This window comes from Miniopterus natalensis, chromosome 11 (assembly GCF_054644295.1).
Source record: "Miniopterus natalensis isolate mMinNat1 chromosome 11, mMinNat1.hap1, whole genome shotgun sequence".
Classification (NCBI taxonomy): Eukaryota; Metazoa; Chordata; class Mammalia; order Chiroptera; family Miniopteridae; genus Miniopterus; species Miniopterus natalensis.
Window position 1 is genome coordinate 77754791 of NC_142091.1, and position 19298 is coordinate 77774088.

Genomic DNA, 19298 nt, shown 5'->3' on the forward strand with positions numbered 1-19298 from the left:
GTGATTGGTTTTTAAAAAGGTTTTTCTGGCAGCTTTGGGGAAACATCGTAGATCTGGCAGGAACTGCTCACCCTGGTGGGAGGGATGTTGGTAGCTGGGGAGTTGGAGGAAAGAGGGTGCACATAATGTGACTTGAGGCAGGACAGGCACAGCTGATGTGTTCATCTGCCCTGCCACAGAGCACCCACTCTCGGGTGAAAGAAGTGGGGGTGAATGAGCACAGGTGGGGAGGCTTTCTGGTTCGAGGGTCCTGGCCTGGTGGCCTTGGGCAAACAGCTCTTGGAGTCTCTTTCCTCCCGTGTGAGATGCAGAGAGGGGCCGAGGGAGGCGGCGTGCGGGGAAGCCTGCTGCCGGGGCTCCTGGTCCAGAGCGGTCGGTCCCCCGTGAAGTAGGATCGCTGGAGCTGGAGCCCGCGCCCTGCAGGGCCGAGAGCACACGGGCTGGCTGGGGAAGGGCAGACACACTCTGAGCTGGCGTCTAGCAAGGGGTGGGTGTCAGGCAGCAGATGTGGTCAGTCCCCGAAGCCCCCGGCCGCCAGAGATTGCACCAGCTCCGTTACCCGTGGGACTGGACCGCACAGCCCGGAGCAGAGCGAGCCTGGGGCCGAGCCCTCTGGAAGGGCGGGTTTCGCGGCGCGCAACGCCGGCTGCCCTGTGGGGGAAGCTGGACGGCGCAGCCCGACGCGCACTAAGGAAGCCGGAGGCAGGTGGGCGGGGTCCGCGCCTCCGGGGCCGCGGGGCGCGGCGGGCGGGGCGGGGCGGGACTCGGAGGCGGCCGCAGACCCCAGGGGCGGGGCCCGAGGGGGCGGGGCCCGGAGCCCCAGCCCGCCCGGAAACGCGCCGGCGGGAGCGGGGCGCGCGGAGCGCACGGAGCCGGCGGGGAGGGGCGCAGGTAAGCGCCCCGGGGACCGGGGGGGGGGCAGGCGCCCTCCCCGCCGGGGCCGGGCCTGAGGCTGCCTGAGCCCCAGTGCGCCCTGCACCGCTCTGCGCCGCTGACGGTATGAACTGGACGGGGCGGAAAGAGCCCTCCAGCGGCCAGGAAGCGGGGCGCAGGAGCCCCGACCCCCGGCCTCTCGTTTCTCTGGCATACTTGGGCACGAGCACCCATTGCCTGGGACACCGCCCCCGCGTGGTAGAAGAGGGTCAGGGATCTCCTGTCAACGCTGTTGAGCGTCAAGGTTGGAGGTGGGGCTGGACCCAGGACTCATCCTGGGAGATGAGAGGGAACAGCCAGGATGACCTGACAGCTCTAGAGTCCCTTGTCCAAATTTCCAGAATCAGGATGGGAAACTTCCCACCCCCCTCCTCCGCCCCAAGCAGATTCCCAGGCTCTGCACACAGGGCCCACACTGCTTGCTGCCCTCCCAGCCCCGGGGTCCCGTTCTCCAGCCCCGTTCCATTATGATCCGTCCAGCCGAGGCTCTGGGATCTGCGGGCCAGCTGGCCTGGCCTGGGGACTCCCCAGAGCCAGAATCCCTGTTCCCCTGACTGAAAGGAGGGTCCAGCCCCACTCCTCCCCTCTCCTCACCCTGACTCTGCAGCCTCTCTGGGCCCTGCCTGAGCAGGCCTGCTTGGCAAGCTGGGACATGTCTGGCCCCCGAGGCCTGCCGGTGGGCGATGGCTGGTGTGAAGGAGGAGCTGGAGCCCCAGGTGGCCGCTGCAGAAGATGCTGCAGGAGAAGCTGCAGATACTGTGGATGCGGGTCCCGGGGCACCCCTTCTCCTGGCGGGGAATCGGCTAAGCTTGGACCTGTACCCTGGGGGCTGCCACCGGCTGCTGCACCTGTGTGCCGGGCAGACCCCTCAGCTGCTGGAGGTGCAGTTCCTGCAGCTGAGTGGCCACGAAGACCCTCGGCTGCTGGAGACCACCCTGGCTCAGGTGCCGAGGAGCCTGCCGAACCTCCGCTCGCTGGTCCTCAAAGGTGAGTCCCAGCCCTGTCCCACCCCCATCCCTAGCTCCCGCCTCTGCTTCTTCGTCCTCAAAGGCGAACACCAGTCCCAGCCTCCATCACTATTCTCTGCACAGCTGTACCCAGCCCTCTTCCTCTGGACCCTGGAGCTGCCTGGTGGGGTCTCCCTGCCTACTCCATTGTGCATGTTTTTCCTGGGCCAGGTTGTGGGTGACGGCTCTCAGCTAAGATGAGCCTTCAGTCTCAGCCTCTGCCTCCCCCCATCTGCTGGTGTCTCCCCAGCATCTCCACTTGTCTGCCCTTTTCCCGGTGGCGCAGAACTGGAGGGCTGCCTCCCTGCATGTAGCATCTTCCCTGGCAGGCAGGCCCGAGCTGGGACCTGGGACTGAGGGCCACAAGTGCCTTTCACCTTCCCAGGTGGGCAACACTGGGATGCACTGGGTGCCTGTCTCCGGGGCTCTCTCACCACACTGCCCGCCAGCCTGAGTGGCCTGGCCCACTTGGTCCACCTGGATCTCAGCTTCAACAGCCTGGAGACACTGCCAGCCTGCATCCCGCAGATGTGTGGCCTGGGTGCCCTCCTGCTCTCTCACAACCACCTCTCAGAGCTACCTGAGGCTCTGGGGGCCCTCTCTGCCCTCACCTTCCTTTCTGTGACCCACAACCACCTACAAACGCTGCCCACGGCGCTGGGAGCCCTGTCCACCCTGCAGCGTCTTGATCTCTCTGAGAATCTCCTGGACACCCTGCCCCCTGAGATCAGAGGCCTGAGCAGCCTCGAGGAGCTCAATCTGGCCTCCAACCGGCTGCAGAGCCTCCCGCCCTCCCTCGGTGAGTACCAGCCATGCCCTCCTTGGCTCACGGGAGCTTCTGGGGAGTGCCCTCAGCCACTGCCCAGCTTCCACGCTTGCGGACCCCTCTTGTCCTCCGCCGGGACCCTGCACACAGAGGCTTGGCCTGCCTTTGAGCCTGCAGTCCTCCGAGGCAGCCCTTGTTGGCCTCCACTTCCCTGGCCTCCGAGGCTCCCTGCTCACGCTTGCCCAGCCTGTCCGATGGCAGCCACGGGGCAGTGACTGAAAAGGCTTCTCAGGAGGCCCTCGCAGGGGCGTCCCAGCCTGGCTTGGTGCTCCAGGGCAGGGTGGCCCTGAGGGGTCCTCTGCTCATCCTAAGCGGACGCCTGCCCACAGCGGAGCTGCCTTCCTTGCGGCTCCTTGTTCTGCACAGCAACCTCCTGGCCTCGGTGCCCGCCGGCCTGGCCCGCCTCCCGCTCCTCACCCGGCTGGACCTGAGGGACAACCAGCTCCGGGAAGTGCCCCCCGAGCTGCTAGACGCCCCCTTTGTGTGCCTGCAGGGGAATCCCTTGGGCGAGGCCCTGCCAGACTCCCCCAGTCCCCCAGGTAGGCTTGATGCTGGAGAGGGGCAGGCCGCAGACAGGACACAGGAACAGTCACCATCCTAACAGCCTGTCTGCCCTTCCACAGGGACACCTGTGGTCCTGGAAATGCCCAGACTGTTCCTGACTTCAGATCTGGACAGGTGTGCAGGTGGGAGAGGGTGGGACTAGAGGAACAGCTGCCCACCTTGCCACCCTGTCCATGCCGGACGCCTTACCCATGCTCCCGGGTCTCCTAGAGTCCCCCAGGGTGCCAGGCTTAGACAGTCAGGCCCTTCTTCCTTTGACCTGATGCCCACCCTGTCCTTGCTCAGCTTCCTCGTGACCCCCCAAGGCTGCTCTGTGACCCTGGCCTGTGGTGTCCGCCTGCAGTTCCCCGCCGGGGCCACTACTACCTCTGTCACCATCCACTACCGCCTGTGGCTGCCGGAGCCTCGCCTCGTCCCCCTGGGTCCCCATGACTCCCTGCTCAGCGGTGTCCTGGAGCTGCAGCCCCACGGGGTGGCCTTCCAGCAGGCATGGCCAGAGTGGGGCTGGGGCAGGTGAGGAGGGCCCAGGCATGGCCTTACCGCTCACACCACCCTTGCCTGGCAGGAGGTGGACCTGTGGCTGCCCTGTGTGCCCCCACGGGCCCGCCGTTGCCGTGAGGTGGTGGTGAGGACCCTGAGTGACGACAGCTGGAGCGACCTGGAGACCCGCCTGGAAGAAGCAGCCCCCAAGGTGAGGGCTGTTTCCGTCTGCCTGACCCTGTCCGCCCCTGACCCCAACACCCCTCTGACCTTGTTCCCTCTGACCCCATCCCCATGCCCAGCGGCTCTGGGCTCACTGCCAGGTCCCCCACTTCTCGTGGTTCCTTGTGGTTTCACGCCCTGCATCCAACGCCTGCCTGGTGCCGCCAGAGGGGACATTGCTGTGGTCCTCGGGGCATCCTGGGGTCAAGGTCACGTTCCCCCCTGGAGCCACCGAGGAGCCCCGTCAAGTCCGAATGCAGGTAGGGATAGGACGGTGCCCAGGGTGGTGGGCGGTGCCTCAGCACACAGGTGAGTGCTCAGGCGGCCTGTCTGCCCAGGTGGTGCGCATGGCAGGCAGAGAGCTGCGGGCCCTGCTGGAGGAGCCCGAGGCGGCCGTGAGTCCCCTGCTGTGCCTCTCCCAGAGCGGCCCCTCCGGCTTCCTCCGGCCTGTCACGGTGCAGCTGCCTCTGCCCCCTGGCATCACAGGTGAGAGGCGGCCACGTGGCATACCTGGGCTTTTGGTCAGAGGGTGGGAGCAGCTGTCAGAACGGAGCCCCTGTGGGGAGGCCTCAGCCTGCGGCCCCCGCCCTTCCCCAGGCCTGAGCGTGGACCGCTCCCGCCTGCACCTGCTGCACCGGGCCCCTCCGGCTGCCGCCTGGGATGACATCACGGCTCAGGTGGCCCTGGAGCTCACCCACGTGTATGCTCGCTTCCAGGTCACACACTTCTCCTGGTCAGTGTGCCCTCCAGCTTCCTCAGCCTCTCCCCAGCCCCCCCCCCCGTGTGTGTACAGCCCCACCTCACCCCAGCCCTCCCAGGTACTGGCTCTGGTACACCACCAAGACCTGCGTGGGGGGCCTGGCACGGAAGGCCTGGGAGCGGCTCCGGCTGCACCGGGTGAACCTCATAGCGCTGCAGAGGCGCAGGGACCCCGAGCAGGTCCTGCTGCAGTGCCTGCCCCACAACAAGGTGGGGGCCCGGGCCAGGAGAGCCGGGGGTGTGGGGAGGTGCTGAGTGTTGGGTTCTGAGCCGGTGAGCGCCCCCCAGGTGGATGCCACCCTGCGGCGGCTACTGGAGCGGTATCGCGGCCCGGAGCCCTCAGACACGGTGGAGATGTTCGAAGGCGAGAAATTCTTTGCTGCCTTTGAGAGAGGCATCGATGTGGATGCTGGTATGCCCCTTGCCCCCAGAGGTGGGCCCTGGGGTCTGGCCCCAGACTCCCTGCTGAGCCCCCCCCCCACCCCCAGACCGCCCGGACTGCGTGCAGGGCCGAGTGTGCTTCGTGTTCTACTCGCGCCTGAAGAACGTGAAGGAGCTGTACGTGACCACCACGCTGGACCGGCAGGCTCAGGCCGTGAGGGGCCAGGTGGGCCCACGGGGCAGGGCCCCCAGGCTGCCTGGGCCAAGGCCCGGGCGTTGAACCCTGTCTCATCCTGCCCCAGGTGTCCTTTTATCGGGGAGCTGTGCCTGAGGAGGTGCCCGAGGAGGCAGAGGCTGCCAGGCAGAGGAAGGGCAAGGACACCCTGTGGATGGCCACTCTGCCCATCAAGCTGCCGGTGTGGCCTGGGGTGGGGGGATGGGAGGGTGAAGGGGCAGGGGTGGAGCCTGGGCGCAGAGACTGGGGCTCACTGCACCTACTTCTCCCCGCAGAGACTGCGGAGGCCTGAGGGGCTGCGCCCGGGGCAGGGTGCTGGCCTTTCCCTGGCACCTCTGAACCTGGGTGATGCTGAGACCGGTTTCCTGACCCAGAGCAACCTGCTGAATCTGGCCGGGCGCCTGGGCCCTGACTGGCCAGCTGTGGCCCTGCACCTGGGTCTGTCCTACCAGGAGCTGCAGCGCATCCGGCACGAGTTCCGGTGTGTTCCTTTGGGCCTCTGGCTGCCGCTTTGAGCCAGCCTCAGGCCTGGGCCCCTGCTGCCTGGAGGGCCCCACTAAGGCTGGCTGAAGTTCCCTCCAGGGCAGGTGCGGCAGGGCAAACAGGCAGGAAAGGGATGGTGTGGCCACACCTGGCCCAGGGAGCAGAAAACCCACCTTGGGAGGGTGAGCTGGCCCCTGGGTGTGGCGGGTGGTCCTGGCTGGACCCATCAGTCACTGAGCCTCTTTGTCCCCAGGGATGACCTGGACGGGCAGATCCGTCACATGCTATTCTCTTGGGCTGAGCGCCAGGCTGGACAGCCGGGGGCTGTGGGGCTCCTAGTACAGGCCCTGGAGCAGAGTGACCGGCAGGATGTGGCCGAAGAGGTGCAGGCCATCTTGGAGCTTGGCCGCCACAAGTATCAGGACGGCATCCGTCGCACAAGCCTGGCCCCCAGGGACCTTGCCCCCCCTGGGCCTTCCGCATCACAGTCCCCAGAGCCTGCCCAGGCCTAGGCAGACCCTGTGGACTCTGGGCTGGCCCCATGTGTGCTTTGGCCAGTGCTCAGAGGCCCCCGATTTCCAGTCTTCCCTGTGTATGAGGACAGTGACCTCTGGTGTGTAACAAACGTGCACTGTTCTGGCTGCTTTCTCAGAGCTTGGTTTGTTTGTTGGATGGAGATCAGAGGCCTGGCCCCTGTGGGAGGGGGAGAAGCCCCTCCCGTGCCCTTGCTCCTGCCCCCTTGCCTGTGCCCAGCACCTCCTGTTGGTCCTGATCTTCCTGGGAGGGAGAGGAGCCGCGGCTACAAAGTAACGGCTGCAGCACCTGGGATACAAAGTCACCCCTGTGAGGGGTCGTGCATCCGACTGGTTGGCTGATACAGCCCAGTCCCCACACAGCACCGCGTGTGTGTGTGTGTGTGTGTGTATGTGTGTACAGGTGTGTGTATGTGTGTGTATGTGTGTGTATATGTGTGTACATGTGTGTATGTATGTGTATGTGTGTACGGGTGTGTGTACGGTTGTGTGTATGTGTGTGTGTGTGTGTGTATGTATGTGTGTACGGGTGTGTGTACTGTGTGTGTATATGTGTATGTGTATGTGTGTGTATATGTGTGTGTATGTGTGTATGTATGTGTGTACGGGTGTGTGTACTGTGTGTATGTGTGTGTATATGTGTGTGTATGTGTGTGTATATGTGTGTGTGCGCGCGCGCGTGTGTATGTATGTATGTGTGTACGGGTGTGTGTACTGTGTGTGTATGTGTGTATGTGTGTGTGTATATGTGTATGTGTGTATGTGTGTGTGCATGTGTGTGCATGTGTGTATGTATGTGTGTATGGGTGTGTGTACTGTGTGTGTGTGTGTATGTGTGTGTATGTGTATATGTGTGTGTGTGTGTGCGCGCGCGCGCGTGCCCCGATCGCTCCTCCGCAGGGCACCCTGGTCCCAGCGCTGGCCGCCGCCCGCCGGCCGGACCGGGCTAATTCCCGGGTCCCGCCCACGCAGGGGCGCCAGGTGAGGAGACGCGTGGGCCGAGTGAGCGCTGGTCCGGGCTGGCGCCCACCCGGAGCAGTGGCCGCGCCGGCCGGGAGGGGGAGCCGGAGCCCGCGTGCGGCGAGGGCCGGGGGCGGAGCGCGCGCGGCGCCGAGCGGACGCACTTCTGCGGGCGGGCGCGGCGCACAGCGGGGAGGTGAGCGCGGCGGCGGCCGAGCGCGGTGAGTCCCGCCCGCGCGCCCCGCGCGGAGCCCGCGCGCGTGCGGCCCGGCTGCGGGGGCGGGGGGCGCCCGGGTTGCCGCGGGGAGGTGCCAGCTGCCCAGGCAGGGCGGCCCCGGTGGGCTCTGCCCCGCGGATGCTCGGATCTGCTGCCGCCGGGTGTGGGAGGCCGTGCTCGGCCCCGGGCGGCGACGGGCGCGCTCCCCGCGCACACGTGTCCCCGCGGGTGGTTGCCTGGGACAGCAGCCCGGGGCGCAGGGGCCGAGCCGTCGTGGTTGGCGGTGGGGCACACGTGGGCGTCCGGCGGACGTGTGTGGACACGTGCGGGGCTGGAGTCGCCATCGCCTGGCGGGGTGCAGCGCGGCCGTGTGGGGCCTGGGAGGGACCTGTCCAGCGGGACCCGTGGCTGAGACGCCCCCGAGCGGAGCCCGAAGCCCCCGCCCGCGCCGCCTCTGTCCGCGGCGTGGGGCCGCTCCAGCCGCAGGACTGAGATCGCCTCCTCGGGGAGGAGGGACTGCGGGAGGTGGAAGGGGAACGAGTGGCCGGTGCAGGCTCTGATCCTCCCCCCCCCCCGTCGCTTTTCTTGGGGGTGGGGGAGTTCAGCGGGTTCATCTGTGGGAGATTCCACCTGGGGGGTCTGGAAACAGAAGGACGGTCTGCTTGCCCGCCCTGGTCAGTGTCCCTGGCTGTGGACACTGAGGCGAATAGTCCAGGTCGCCGGTCCTGGGCCTTGAGGCTGGGGCTGCTCGGTTTCTATGGCAACGTGGGGTATAGGGCAGGGCCTTCCACATCTGCCTGGTAAGCATAAGCAATGGTTGGGAACCACAGAGAACAGAAAAGGGGGGGCTCAGGGTCCAGAGGACCCCTTTCCAGTTTTCCCCAGACAGAGCCCACCCGCTCTCACCGTTCTTCCCCCTCCACCCTGCAGCTTGTGACATGGAACCCCAGGGCTGTCTTCTCAGGCTTGGGGCCTCTGGGCCTTGGGGCCACCTCTCCCCACCTTAGGTAGCCTGTCTGACTTCCAGGACCCCCATCATCTAGGTGCCCCTAAGCTCAGATAGTAGGTAGGGTCTGGTGATGCTAAGGAGGCAGGGCTCACTCAGTCACCAGAGGGCAGGGCTAGACCTGGGAGCTGGATGCAGTCCCTGTCCCCCTAGGTTTGGGGGCAGCAGAGAGAGCTGGCTGTGGCCAGTGTACACCTGGAGGGTGGGGTAGGGTGGGGTAGGGTGGGGTGGATGGGGAGAGGTCAGGTTGAAGTTCAGAGGGCTGGGGCACAGAGAAGCAGGTCCCAGGCACTGAGGCCATGGGTGTGTATGCTGGCAGTGGGGGGTGGCTTGGCAGGGCAGAGGGCTCTGGGAGTGCCAGTTCTCATGACCTCTGGACCTACCAGGTGAGCAGGCCTGTGGGTGCCCGCCAGTGGCCTCTGAGACCCCGCCACTCCTTTCCTGGCCTTTCCAGTGGACAGGAGTGTCTCCCTGTGCCCCAGTGCCAGGTTTCCCTGAAATCCACCTTTCCCAGTGGGCACACAGGTCCCACAAACACGAGTTGGCTCAGACCCATCTCCACCCCACGGCACGCACTCCCCAGCAGAGGCCCACAGAGGACCTGGGCTCAGAGAGTCATCCTCAGGGAACCAGGGTCTAGACAGAGCCTGCAAGCCGCAGACAGGAACCCACAGGGCAGCTGGGGTGCAGTGTCCGGGGGCTGGCAGCCCTGTGGGCGGCTGGCCTGGCCTGGCCTGGTCAGCCTAAGTCAGACCCACCGCCCTGCGGGCTGAGGCAGCACTGAGGCGTGGCCCTGCCTTCCAGAAGCTGTCATACCTTCTCCCACAGCTGCAGGGAACCTCAGCGTGCCCAAAATGAAAGAGAAAGTCCCCGCCCCCCTTTCCTGCCCCTCCCCGCCCCGAGTCCAATCCCTGTGGCCGGCACCTCCCTCAGCCGCTAGATCTCTATGAGCCCGGAGGCTGTAGTCTCAGAGGAGAGAGTTCTGCACCTCCGGTGAGCTGAGCGGTGAGCGGGCCGAGGGGACCGGATTGGGGGGTGGGCGGGTGGAGGCCCTGCAGGGTGGGCAGGGACAGCCTGGCCTGGGAAAGCTAAGGTGAAGGTCACCAGTCCTTGGAGGGACCCTGGGTGTGAGCCAGCTGGGTGAGTCTGGGTGGCAGCCCTGTGGGTGCACAACTCAGTTTTGTTGGTTGTGCCCCCCCGGGAGGCCCCTGGGGCTGGCTCTGGCTCCTGAGCCCTGCCCCTAGCGAGAGGGGCCCCTTCTGTCCCCGTTGCCAAGTGGATGTGGGGACTAACCATCCGGAGCCTCAGGAGGTCAGCAGTCCACCTCCCAGCTGCCCCTCCCCTTTGCCCCACACACTCCTGAAGCTTCCAGAGGTCCTGGCCGGTGGGTTCTTGTGTGTGTCTGCCTGGGACTGAGGTTCCGGCGAGGGGGGGAGAGGAGGTGGGGGCAGGGCCGAGTGTGGGTGAGAGTCGTGCTTCTGGGGGAAGGGATGTCTGGGGTTCCCTTGTGTAGGAGCCTGTGAGGAGACTCCAGCCTCTTTCTCTGCTCAAGGGTGGGGGGCCGGGTAGCCGCAGCCCAGTCCTGGGTTGAGGTGACTGACCCAGCTGGCTAACTGTCCCCTTCCTTCCAGCCTCTGCTGCTGCCTGCCTCCCCCCTCCCCACCCCGCGCCTGGCCCTTTAAAGACGGCACTCTGTGTGCACGTGAGCGTGAGCGTGAGCGTGAGCGAGGAGGTGCTGGGAGGACACCGCTGGGGGGGCCTGGAGGGGAATCTGCTGCCCGGCACCTCCCGCAGCGCTGTGCCCCCAGGACACGCTGATGTCCCAGCCTGGGTGGTGGGGAGGTGCTTGGTGCCCCTCATGAGACGTGGGGGGGCTCGGGGGAGCTTTTCCTCTGCGGTGACTGAGTGGTCTGTCCCCCCCTGCTGATTCCAGCGCCCTCTTCCTCCTAGGACAGAAGGTGGTTTTTAAGTTCCCAGCAAGCGGCGGCCCACCCTGCGCACTCTTCCTACCCACCCTCCTCCGCATCACCTCCCCCGGCTGGTCTTCACCTCTCCTCCTCCCTGGGTGCCCTCCAGTTAAATGGCCGATAAGCAGATCAGGTCCGAATGCCACCTGCCTTCCTCTTGGCCCCACCCTACCCTTGCCCCCTGCCCTGTGGCCAAGGAGGCCGATAGGTCCTGACACTCCCTCTGCCCGCACAGCCTGCCAGCCAAGCTCATCAATGGCGGCATCGCCGGGCTGATTGGGGTCACCTGTGTGTTCCCCATCGACCTGGCCAAGACGAGGCTGCAGAACCAGCAGAATGGCCAGCGCATGTACACCAGCATGTGAGTGTACCCTGTGGGCACCGGGCCTGGAGCCATGTGTGTGGGGGCAGGGTGAGGCTCCGGCTCCTGAGCTCCGCTCTCGTGGCCCCCCCACCCTGTTTAACAAAAAGGGGGAACTGCAGGGAGGACAGGCCTGGGGGAGCTTCTACCTGGGGCAGGGCTGGAGCCATTGCCGGGCCCCAGGCCCTCCCCCAGCTCACCCCGTCCCTTGGCTGCAGGTCTGACTGCCTCATCAAGACCATCCGCTCGGAGGGCTACTTCGGCATGTACCGTGGTGAGGCTCTGGACAGGGCGGGCCTGGCAGGGGGGAAGGTGGGGCTGGGCAGCAGGCCTGGCTTGGTGTGGAAGTGTGGACACGTCCTGTGGGGGGCTGGCTGTACCTGCACTGGGGGCCATCAGCCGGGCTCTGGGTGCTGGAGTTGGGAGAGTTGAATGACGGGTGGGATCTCTGGACAGTGGCAGTTCTCGGCACCCCACCCTTCCTGGGTATCCCCCCATCCCCCACTTACTGTCATTGGGGGGGGCACTGTGTCTCTACCACAGTGGCTGCAGCCTCCTGAGACAGGCAGGACCCTGTCTGAGCTGGGAAACTGGGAGGGGGGTAGAGCAGTCCTGCAAAGCAGCTTAGGTAATCCCCAAGCCTGGGTTTCCCCAGATGCTGGGCAGCCCTGAGCCCTGACCGCCAGGAGGGGCTTGCCGTTGCCCAGCAGACTAGACAGCCATGTGCACCTGTGCCCGCTCACCCAGGGCCCCCGCCATCGTGAGCACCTTCTGTCCGCTAGGGGACGTGTTCCTTGGGGAGGCCCACTTGGCTGGAATAGGGGGGTCGTTTGGGGGAGAGTGAGCAGAGGGCCTGGAGTAGGAGGCACTGCCCCTATCCCTGCCCGGTCCCTGTCCCGCCTGGCACCAATGTGGGTGAGAGGGCAGGAGGAGGAGGCCAAGGATTGACTGGGGCAGGGCTCTGCCAGCTGGGAAGCAAGTGCTGGCTGAGAGCCTCCCCAACGCTGCGTGTCCCACAGGAGCCGCCGTGAACTTGACCCTTGTCACCCCCGAGAAGGCCATTAAGCTGGCAGCCAACGACTTCTTCCGATATCAGTTCTCCAAGGACGGGTGAGGGGGAGGGGTCTGTGCCTCCAGACGAAGGACAAGGGCTTGCCCTCCTGCTGCCCCTTACCTTGACCGTGCAGGGTCTCTCTTTCCTGCTGCTGCTCCTCTGCTGTCCTGTTCTCTGCCCTCTGTCCTCTCGGCCCCACTCCCCGCCCCTGCACTGGGAGGAGTGAAGCAGACACTGAGCCTGGCGCTCCAGCCACCAGGGTTCCTTGGCCCTGGGCCACGGCCTGCCACCCCTTGTAGGCTGGGATTTGGGGGCACTGACCAGCTTTCCTCTGTCCCCAGAGGTAACCCCTTGAGGCCCTTGAGACCCCCAGCTTCTCCATTTGTCTTTGCTTGAGAATGGCCCTGCTACCCTTTCCAGTTCCTGCTGTGGGGCCATCTGTTTGTCAGACTCCATGCCCTTGCTGGAGGGTCTGGAGGGGTGTCTGAGGCGGGGGGGGGTGCTGTACCCCCTCAGGGCGGCATCTGCCTCCACTGCTCTCATCTGCCTTCACACCCAGGCGCAGTGGGCAGCTGCCTGGGCGGCAGGGGCCTCTGACTCTACCCTGCCCTTATTTCCTTCACTACAGGCAGAAGTTGACCTTGTTTAAGGAGATGCTGGCAGGTTGTGGGGCTGGCACCTGCCAAGTCATCGTGACCACCCCCATGGAGATGCTGAAGATCCAGCTTCAGGACGCAGGACGCATTGGTGAGGGTGTGGGGGAGGGATGGAGAACTAGGGTGGGGGCAAGAGCCTGACTCCAGTCCCCTGCCCTCACCTGGCACTTGGAGGGAGAGCCAGCCCCCCCGTCCTCTCTCTCCCCAGCTGCCCAGAAAAAGATACTGGCTGCCCAGGCCCAGCTCTCAACACAGGGGGGTGCCCAGCCCTCAGTGGAGGCTCCGGCCGTCCCCCGGCCCACAGCCACCCAGCTTACCCGTGACCTGCTCCGGAGCCATGGCATTGCCGGCCTCTACAAGGGCCTAGGGGCCACACTGCTCAGGTGGGAGGGTCTGTGAGAGCAGGAGAAGGGAGGAGGGAGGAGGAAGGAGGGAGGCGGGAGGCCTGCCCACCCCACACCTCGCAGTCACCACCACTCCCCTGCAGGGACGTCCCATTCTCCATCGTCTACTTTCCCCTCTTTGCCAACCTGAACCAACTGGGCCAGTCCGCATCCGGGGAGAAATCTCCCTTCTACGTGTCCTTCCTGGCTGGCTGTGTGGCTGGGAGTACGGCCGCTGTGGCTGTCAACCCCTGTGATGGTCAGTATGAGGGCCTGGGCCTCAGGCTGGGGGTTGGGGGCTAAGGGGGTGGAGATGGAGGTGAGCAGACCTCCCTGACGTGCACGCCTCCCTGCAGTGGTGAAGACCCGGCTCCAGTCACTCCAGCGCGGGGTCAATGAAGACACCTATTCAGGGTTTCTGGACTGCGCCAGGTGGGTGAGGCCCCTTAGGAGGTGGGGTGCGTGGGAGGCCAGCACCAGCTCTGACAGCCCCCCTCTCTCCACAGGAAGATCTTGCAGAACGAGGGTCCCTCAGCCTTCCTGAAGGGTGCTTACTGCCGCGCCCTGGTCATTGCCCCGCTGTTTGGCATCGCTCAGGTGGTCTACTTCCTGGGCATCGCGGAGACCCTGCTGGGGCTGCTGCAGCAACCCCAGCCCTGAGCCTGGGACCCCCCCACGCCCACACCAAACAGGACTAGAGTGGGACTGGGGCTGGGCGGCCTGCCCAGGACCGAGCAAGGGAAAGTCTCCTGCTCCTCCCCATGTGGATGGGGGAGGCAGAGGAAGGGGGTGCAGGGTCCACACACATGGGCCCTAAGGGGTCCTGCCTGCACAACCACTGGGATCAATGCGTTATTTACGTAGAAATCACAGAAATATTTACATTCCTGGAGCCAGCCCTGCCCCAGCTCCAACCTGGCCTAAACACCCCCAGGGACAGAGCTGGTCTCTCAGCTGGGGGCTCCCAGGTGTGTGCTGGGCAAGATGGGCCCTACTCTCCAGGCTACCAGCCTGTCCCTGAGGCGTAGCCCCTAGCCCACAAAGGGGACCCTGCACAAACCTATTTATTAACTAGCTGAGCACAAGTGGCTCTGTCCAGCCCTCCGTCCATCGGTCCAGCCTCCCAGCTGCTGCTCCTCTCACCTCGGCCAGCCTTGCAGGAGAATCAGGGTCTCCTGCCCCCCCACATTGAGCCAGGAATCCCAGGCGGGGGGGTCACACCGAGTTCTGACTCCCAGGGAACACCCCCCAAATGTGGGACCCAGCAATCCTCCTGTGCCCCTCTGTCCCACCCCAGGCTAGGGGCCCAGAGCAAGTAAGGTCTGTGTGCACATGGGGATGCTGTGAGGAACTGGTTGTGCCCTCAGCTGGCCTGGCCCCTTGGGGGGGGGGGGGCGCTGCCCTTCATACATGGCCAGGCAGTGTGTGTGTGTGTGTGTGTGTGTGTGTGTGTTCGCGCCCGCGCCATACTGTGTACACCCTACGCCCCCACTGACCCTGTCCAGAAATTGTTTCTCTAGTTTGGCCTCTCTTGCTGCACCTGCAGCTGACCCCTCTTCTGTGACCTGCACCCAGGTCTGACTTTGGCCAGTAGGAAGGGCAAGCATGACCAGTATGGAGCCTGGGGGCACCTGCTCTGCTTGCAGGGGTCAGGGCCAGGAGCTGCCCCTTCAGGGCCCACCCTGCTCTCTAGGCCTCTGCATAAAGCCCCTGACCACCCTCTACTGCTCTGCCCTCCTGATGTCCAGACCCGTCCATCCAGACCCGTCCACCTTGTGAATTGAGGCAGGCTCCTGCTATCCCCCCCTGCCACGTGATCGTGTTGGTGATTGGTCCTGATGTGCTGGTGCTGTGTCCCCTACAACCCAGGCCCCCTCTGAGGAGGCCCCTTCCCAGCGACACTACCTGGGGCTGAGGCCTGGCCCCCAGTTCACGGTTGTACCCATCACATCTGTACCTTGGAAGCTGCTGCTGCTGCTTACAGATTTATATTTTTTTCTTTTGAGGAGTTTTAAGAAGTGACATTTTGTGTCTTGTCATGTGAGAAGATAAATAAATATTCTAAGTAGATGCCTCTCTGAGACTGTTTGGGGATGCGGTGGTCGGCCCCTCTTCTCATATTTGGCTCCCCCTGCAGACCCGGGTCCCCGTGTCCACCCACTGATGGGCACATTGGCCTGGAGGGGTCCTGTGGGCAACCGCCTCCTGACTCCCACGCTGTCTGGGTTCGGGGTGCGGAAGGGCAGCCTGAGTCCCTCGCTGCCCGACCCTAAACCGCCCTTGGGATTAAAAGCAGAGCCGGGTTCGGGTCCCAGGGTGCCCTGCGGCCCCTGGCGCCTTGGGCCGCAGGGGAGGCGGGGCCTGTGCTGGTGCGCCCCGCCCTCACTTCCTGCGCCGGAGCACTGCATTGTGGGAAACTCCCGGTCCTCGCATCCGCAGCTGCCGCCCGCAGCCCGCCGTGGCCCGCGGAGAGCGCCCAGCGCCGAGGTGGGAGAGCCGGGAGCCGCAGCGTAAGGTGTGCGGAGGGGGGTCCGCGGCCGGGGCCAGGGCGGGAGGGGGCGCTGGCGGTCCCGGGGCGAACTGGCCGTTCCCTGCCTTGAAGGTCATCACTCTCCCGGGCACGGCAGCCCCAGGGAGGGGGAGGGGGGGCAGCAGGGTGACGTCAGTGTGAGCTAAATAACCGGGGGTAGGTGGGGGAAGCAGACCACCTGCCCTTTGCAAACTTGACTCCCAGCAGCTGGGTGCCCCTCCAGAACGGCAGGGGGTGAGGGGCTGTTGGGGCTCCCTGGAAAGTGGAGCAGCAGCTGGGACACCCCCATCATGCTGTGACCTTCAGGCGACCTTCCCTGTGGTTAGTGTCCCTGGCCTCCGGGAGGAACCTGGGCTGCCATGGCCCCCTCTCCCTGGGGGTGGCAGTTTCTCAACCTCCCAGCGGAGAGGCAGACAGGTGGCCTCGAGGTATGCAGGGAGGGAGCACTCAGGCCCCAGGTAGCTAGGCGCCCAGCCCGACCCCCTTCACCTCTCCCTGTGCATTAAGGATGGGACCAGACCTTTCCCACAGCCCAGACTCCCATCCTCTGCCTGGCCCAGACGGTGAGGCTGATTGACAGGGCATGTGCCCACCCCAGGCTAACTCTGGGGAACTCCTCTGCCCCTGGAGGCAGGTGCAGCCTCTGGCTCAGGAAGGACACCCTGTCCTTGAGCTGGAGCAGGTGAGGCTGGTGTTGGGGGTGGGCGCCAGGGCAGATGGCCTGTCACTGCCGTTCTGGCTTCTCCAGCCTCCTGGGAGACACCTCAGGTTTTTCGCACCCAGATCCTGGTTGCCTTGGACCTATTCCTGCCCTGCCGGCACCAGAGAGCCCAGTTCCAGGTTCCCACCCTGCCCTGCCCCCCCAGTCCCTCTCTGAGAAGGATACATGATCGATTCTGCCCAGACCCACCCTGACCGCATACCCTTCTCCGGGCTGGGTGGGCTCTCACTCCCATCAGGGCCTCCCTGTCCTGGACCAGTGTCATGGACACAGCAGGAGTGCAGACAAGATCATTTTATAGACAAGGGAACTGTGGCCTCTGGCTGGTCTCATCCCCCTTCCTCCCGGCCCATACGGGGCCCATAGCCCCTGCCTGTGTGGTTGGAGGGTTTTTCAGGGAGTGGCTGGGGACAAGTGGAGGTCGGGCCCTGGAAGAGGAGGATTCTGAGCTGGGGCTTTTGGGGGGTCCAGAGGACTGAGCAGTGTGTCTATGACAAGGCAGTGGGGGCTGGAGAGGAGGGCCTCATTGTGTCTCCCTCCAGGCCCACGTAATGCCCAGGGGTGAGCTGTCTTGAGCCGCTGTGGTCCAGCCACCTGCCTGTCCACACACGCCCCACACAGCCAGCCAGCACCGTCATCATGGAGTCCAGAGGGAAGTCGGCCAGCAGCCCCAAGCCCGACACCAAGGTGCCCCAGGCTGGTGCTGAAGTCAGAGCACCCCCGGCTGCAGACGGGAAAGCCCCCTCAGCCAAGCCTGGGAAGAAGGAAGCCCAAGTGGAGAAGCAGGAGCCACCGGTGGCCCCCACTCCACCGCCTGCCAAGAAGACCCCCAAAGCAGACCCTGCCCTTCTCAACAACCACAGCAACCTGAAGCCATCCCCCCCAGCCCCCAGCAGCCCCAATGCAACCCCTGAGCCCAAGGGCCCTGGAGATGGGGCTGAGGAGGACCAGGCCCCCAGTGGGGGCCCAGGGGGCCGAGGTCCCTGCCCCTTCGAGAACTTGACCCCCCTGCTGCTGGCTGGGGGGGCGGCTGTGGCAGCCGCAGCCCTGATTCTTGGTGTGGTCTTCCTGGCCCGGAAAAAATGATGGCTGGTACCCAGGTTGGGGACCAGCCACTCCCTGTACAGACCTTGGGGATCTTGTGCATGCGAATTCACACACAGCTATCTATCCATACATACATAGGAAACATATATACAAGCACCCCCACAGACACACAGAGGGAGAGATGGACAGGCCCTGGGCAGTGGAAGCCAACCCCCCCTTAGCTGGCCTCCAGCTCTTCCCCCTCCCAACCTCCCGGGCAGAAGGAGCCTAGGCTCCAGGGTTACTGAGCAGCACGGGATGGAGCTGTGACATCGGGCAGAGGGCTCAGGGCCAGGGCACGGACTGGGTGGACCCTGAGTGTGCCAGCCTGTCCCAAGGGGCCCCAGTGTTCCTCTGGGTTTCCCGACAGCAGCTTCCTGATGAGCCCCCAGGGTAGGAGGGAGCCCCAAGGCCGACAGGGGTCCAGGATGGGCTCTGACCTGGGCCCAGCCATGTGGGGACATTAAAGGGTGTGGCTGTTTCACTTTCCCCTCTTCTGCTCTTTGCTTGCAGCTGGAGGGGTGGGGTGTCTGTCTGGGTGGGCCACTGCACTGGGACTGACCTGAGGCTTCCCTGCCACCTCTGCCTGTCGCCTACGCCCTAGCTGGGTAGACAGACCATCCTGGGGGCAGCTGAGAGCCAGGCAGGGAGGGGGTGGATATCAAGGACCTGCCCTGCAGCTGTGTCTGCCTGGCTCCCAAAGATGCCCCTGGAGACGGCCCCTCCTGCCTTGCCTCACTTGGCGTCCTTTGAGTCTAACAAGCGTATAAATGCAATAACACAGGTAGAGTAGAACCACTTGGTGGGTGACTGTCACCCATGTCCACTGCCCCATTGTGCCTGCAGGGACACCATGCTGCGCGGCCCCCCTCTCTAGTGCATCTGGTCCCAGCTTGGCCCATGGTGCCATGACATTGGGCAGGCTCTGGAGGGTGGCGGTGGGCACTGTGGGAATCTGATGAGCCCTTCCCTGGCCAGCTGGCCACTGGAACCCTGGGCCTGACTGGAGGCTGAGTCTACAATAAACTATTGTCCAAAGGCTGGGCTGGTGTCCTCACCTGCACGTGGCTGGGCGAGTCGAGGGTCACATCCACACCACCCGGCTTTCCAGAGAAGGTTCTCACCAGCCCTCCCCACCACCTTCATGCTTTTTTCCATTGCTTCGATCCTGGCGGGCTCTGCTCACAGCCCCTCTGGGCCTGCCCCACCCCAGGCAGCCACAGCCAGGCCTTCCTGCTGCCCTGACCCATGACGGACACCCAGGGGCTGCTGGCCACACTGCACAGGGCGGAACGAGGACATGGGGTAGGGAAGGGGGGCCTTGTTCCTCAGGCTGGCCTCTCCGGCCAGGGGTCCCCTTTTTCTACACCCCTCTTTGCAGTGAGCTCCCCATACCTTGGGGGGCACAGAGGAAGCTGCTGGAGGTAGGGGATTTCCTCCTCTCTTCACCTCCTATCCTCAGCTCCCTGTGCCCACTCCCCCTGCCTGGTACCCCAGCTGCAGACAGGCTGTCAGGGCATGGGCTGGGGGAGCAAGGCCCACTGGGTGCCAGGAACACTGCTGTGGGGCCTTTGTCACCCTGGCCCTCTCCCCCCAGCCTTCTTTGAGAGGATGTGACTGGGGAACACATCTTTCCCTTCTGGTCCTCCCTGTACCCGCCCTCCCAGAGCGGCATACCCTGTCAGAGCACCCACATCTCAGGCCCAGATAAGTTCCTGGTGAATGTCCAAAACAGACCAGACACACTCGCCTAGGTCCACTCCATGCCCAAGCAGCAGCCTCCTCCTGACCACCACTGTGCTCACCCGCTTCTGCTACCCTGAGCCAGCTGGCCTGAGCCTGACCACAGGGGCCTGACATTGCCCACCCCCACTCGTTTCCAGCTGCCCCCCCCTCCCAGGCACCACCTGCAGTCCAGGCCCCTCTCCCATTCT

At 64.9% G+C, this 19298-nt stretch overlaps 3 protein-coding genes across 3 annotated transcripts; all 3 read left to right on the forward strand.

Moving 5' to 3' along the window:
• Nucleotides 1-914: 914 nt before the first annotated feature.
• PIDD1 (p53-induced death domain protein 1) lies at nucleotides 915-6543 on the forward strand. The gene is made up of 15 exons (XM_087822488.1): nucleotides 915-1920; nucleotides 2326-2739; nucleotides 3096-3305; nucleotides 3390-3444; nucleotides 3616-3817; nucleotides 3896-4021; nucleotides 4113-4292; nucleotides 4371-4518; nucleotides 4630-4765; nucleotides 4851-5001; nucleotides 5080-5203; nucleotides 5280-5398; nucleotides 5475-5588; nucleotides 5683-5888; nucleotides 6144-6543. Exons 1-15 carry the CDS (start codon nucleotides 1617-1619, stop codon nucleotides 6400-6402), a joined length of 2748 nt encoding a protein of 915 aa, XP_087678614.1. The 5' UTR covers nucleotides 915-1616; the 3' UTR covers nucleotides 6403-6543.
• Nucleotides 6544-9691: 3148 nt separating this feature from the next.
• SLC25A22 (solute carrier family 25 member 22) lies at nucleotides 9692-15174 on the forward strand. The gene is made up of 9 exons (XM_016219612.2): nucleotides 9692-10706; nucleotides 10809-10934; nucleotides 11153-11208; nucleotides 11954-12044; nucleotides 12617-12735; nucleotides 12853-13027; nucleotides 13132-13286; nucleotides 13384-13459; nucleotides 13534-15174. Exons 1-9 carry the CDS (start codon nucleotides 10687-10689, stop codon nucleotides 13685-13687), a joined length of 972 nt encoding a protein of 323 aa, XP_016075098.1. The 5' UTR covers nucleotides 9692-10686; the 3' UTR covers nucleotides 13688-15174.
• A 1714-nt stretch (nucleotides 15175-16888) lies between these two features.
• On the forward strand, nucleotides 16889-18378 carry CEND1 (cell cycle exit and neuronal differentiation 1). Its single transcript, XM_016219625.2, has one exon. It carries the CDS (start codon nucleotides 16918-16920, stop codon nucleotides 17362-17364), a length of 447 nt encoding a protein of 148 aa, XP_016075111.2. The 5' UTR covers nucleotides 16889-16917; the 3' UTR covers nucleotides 17365-18378.
• Nucleotides 18379-19298: the final 920 nt, after the last annotated feature.

Excerpts from the sequence above, each read along its gene's own strand:
- CEND1 (XM_016219625.2), top strand. The coding sequence starts at position 16,918 with ATGGAGTCCAGAGGGAAGTCGGCCAGCAGCCCCAAGCCCGACACCAAG.
- PIDD1 (XM_087822488.1), top strand. The coding sequence starts at position 1,617 with ATGGCTGGTGTGAAGGAGGAGCTGGAGCCCCAGGTGGCCGCTGCAGAA. Across the intron at positions 4,519-4,629 it reads TCTGCCCCCTGGCATCACAG|GCCTGAGCGTGGACCGCTCC; the intron begins GTGAGAGGCGGC and ends GCCCTTCCCCAG. Across the intron at positions 5,399-5,474 it reads CTCAGGCCGTGAGGGGCCAG|GTGTCCTTTTATCGGGGAGC; the intron begins GTGGGCCCACGG and ends ATCCTGCCCCAG.
- SLC25A22 (XM_016219612.2), top strand. The coding sequence starts at position 10,687 with ATGGCCGATAAGCAGATCAG. Across the intron at positions 10,935-11,152 it reads CAGCGCATGTACACCAGCAT|GTCTGACTGCCTCATCAAGA; the intron begins GTGAGTGTACCC and ends CCTTGGCTGCAG. Across the intron at positions 13,287-13,383 it reads GGCTGTCAACCCCTGTGATG|TGGTGAAGACCCGGCTCCAG; the intron begins GTCAGTATGAGG and ends GCCTCCCTGCAG.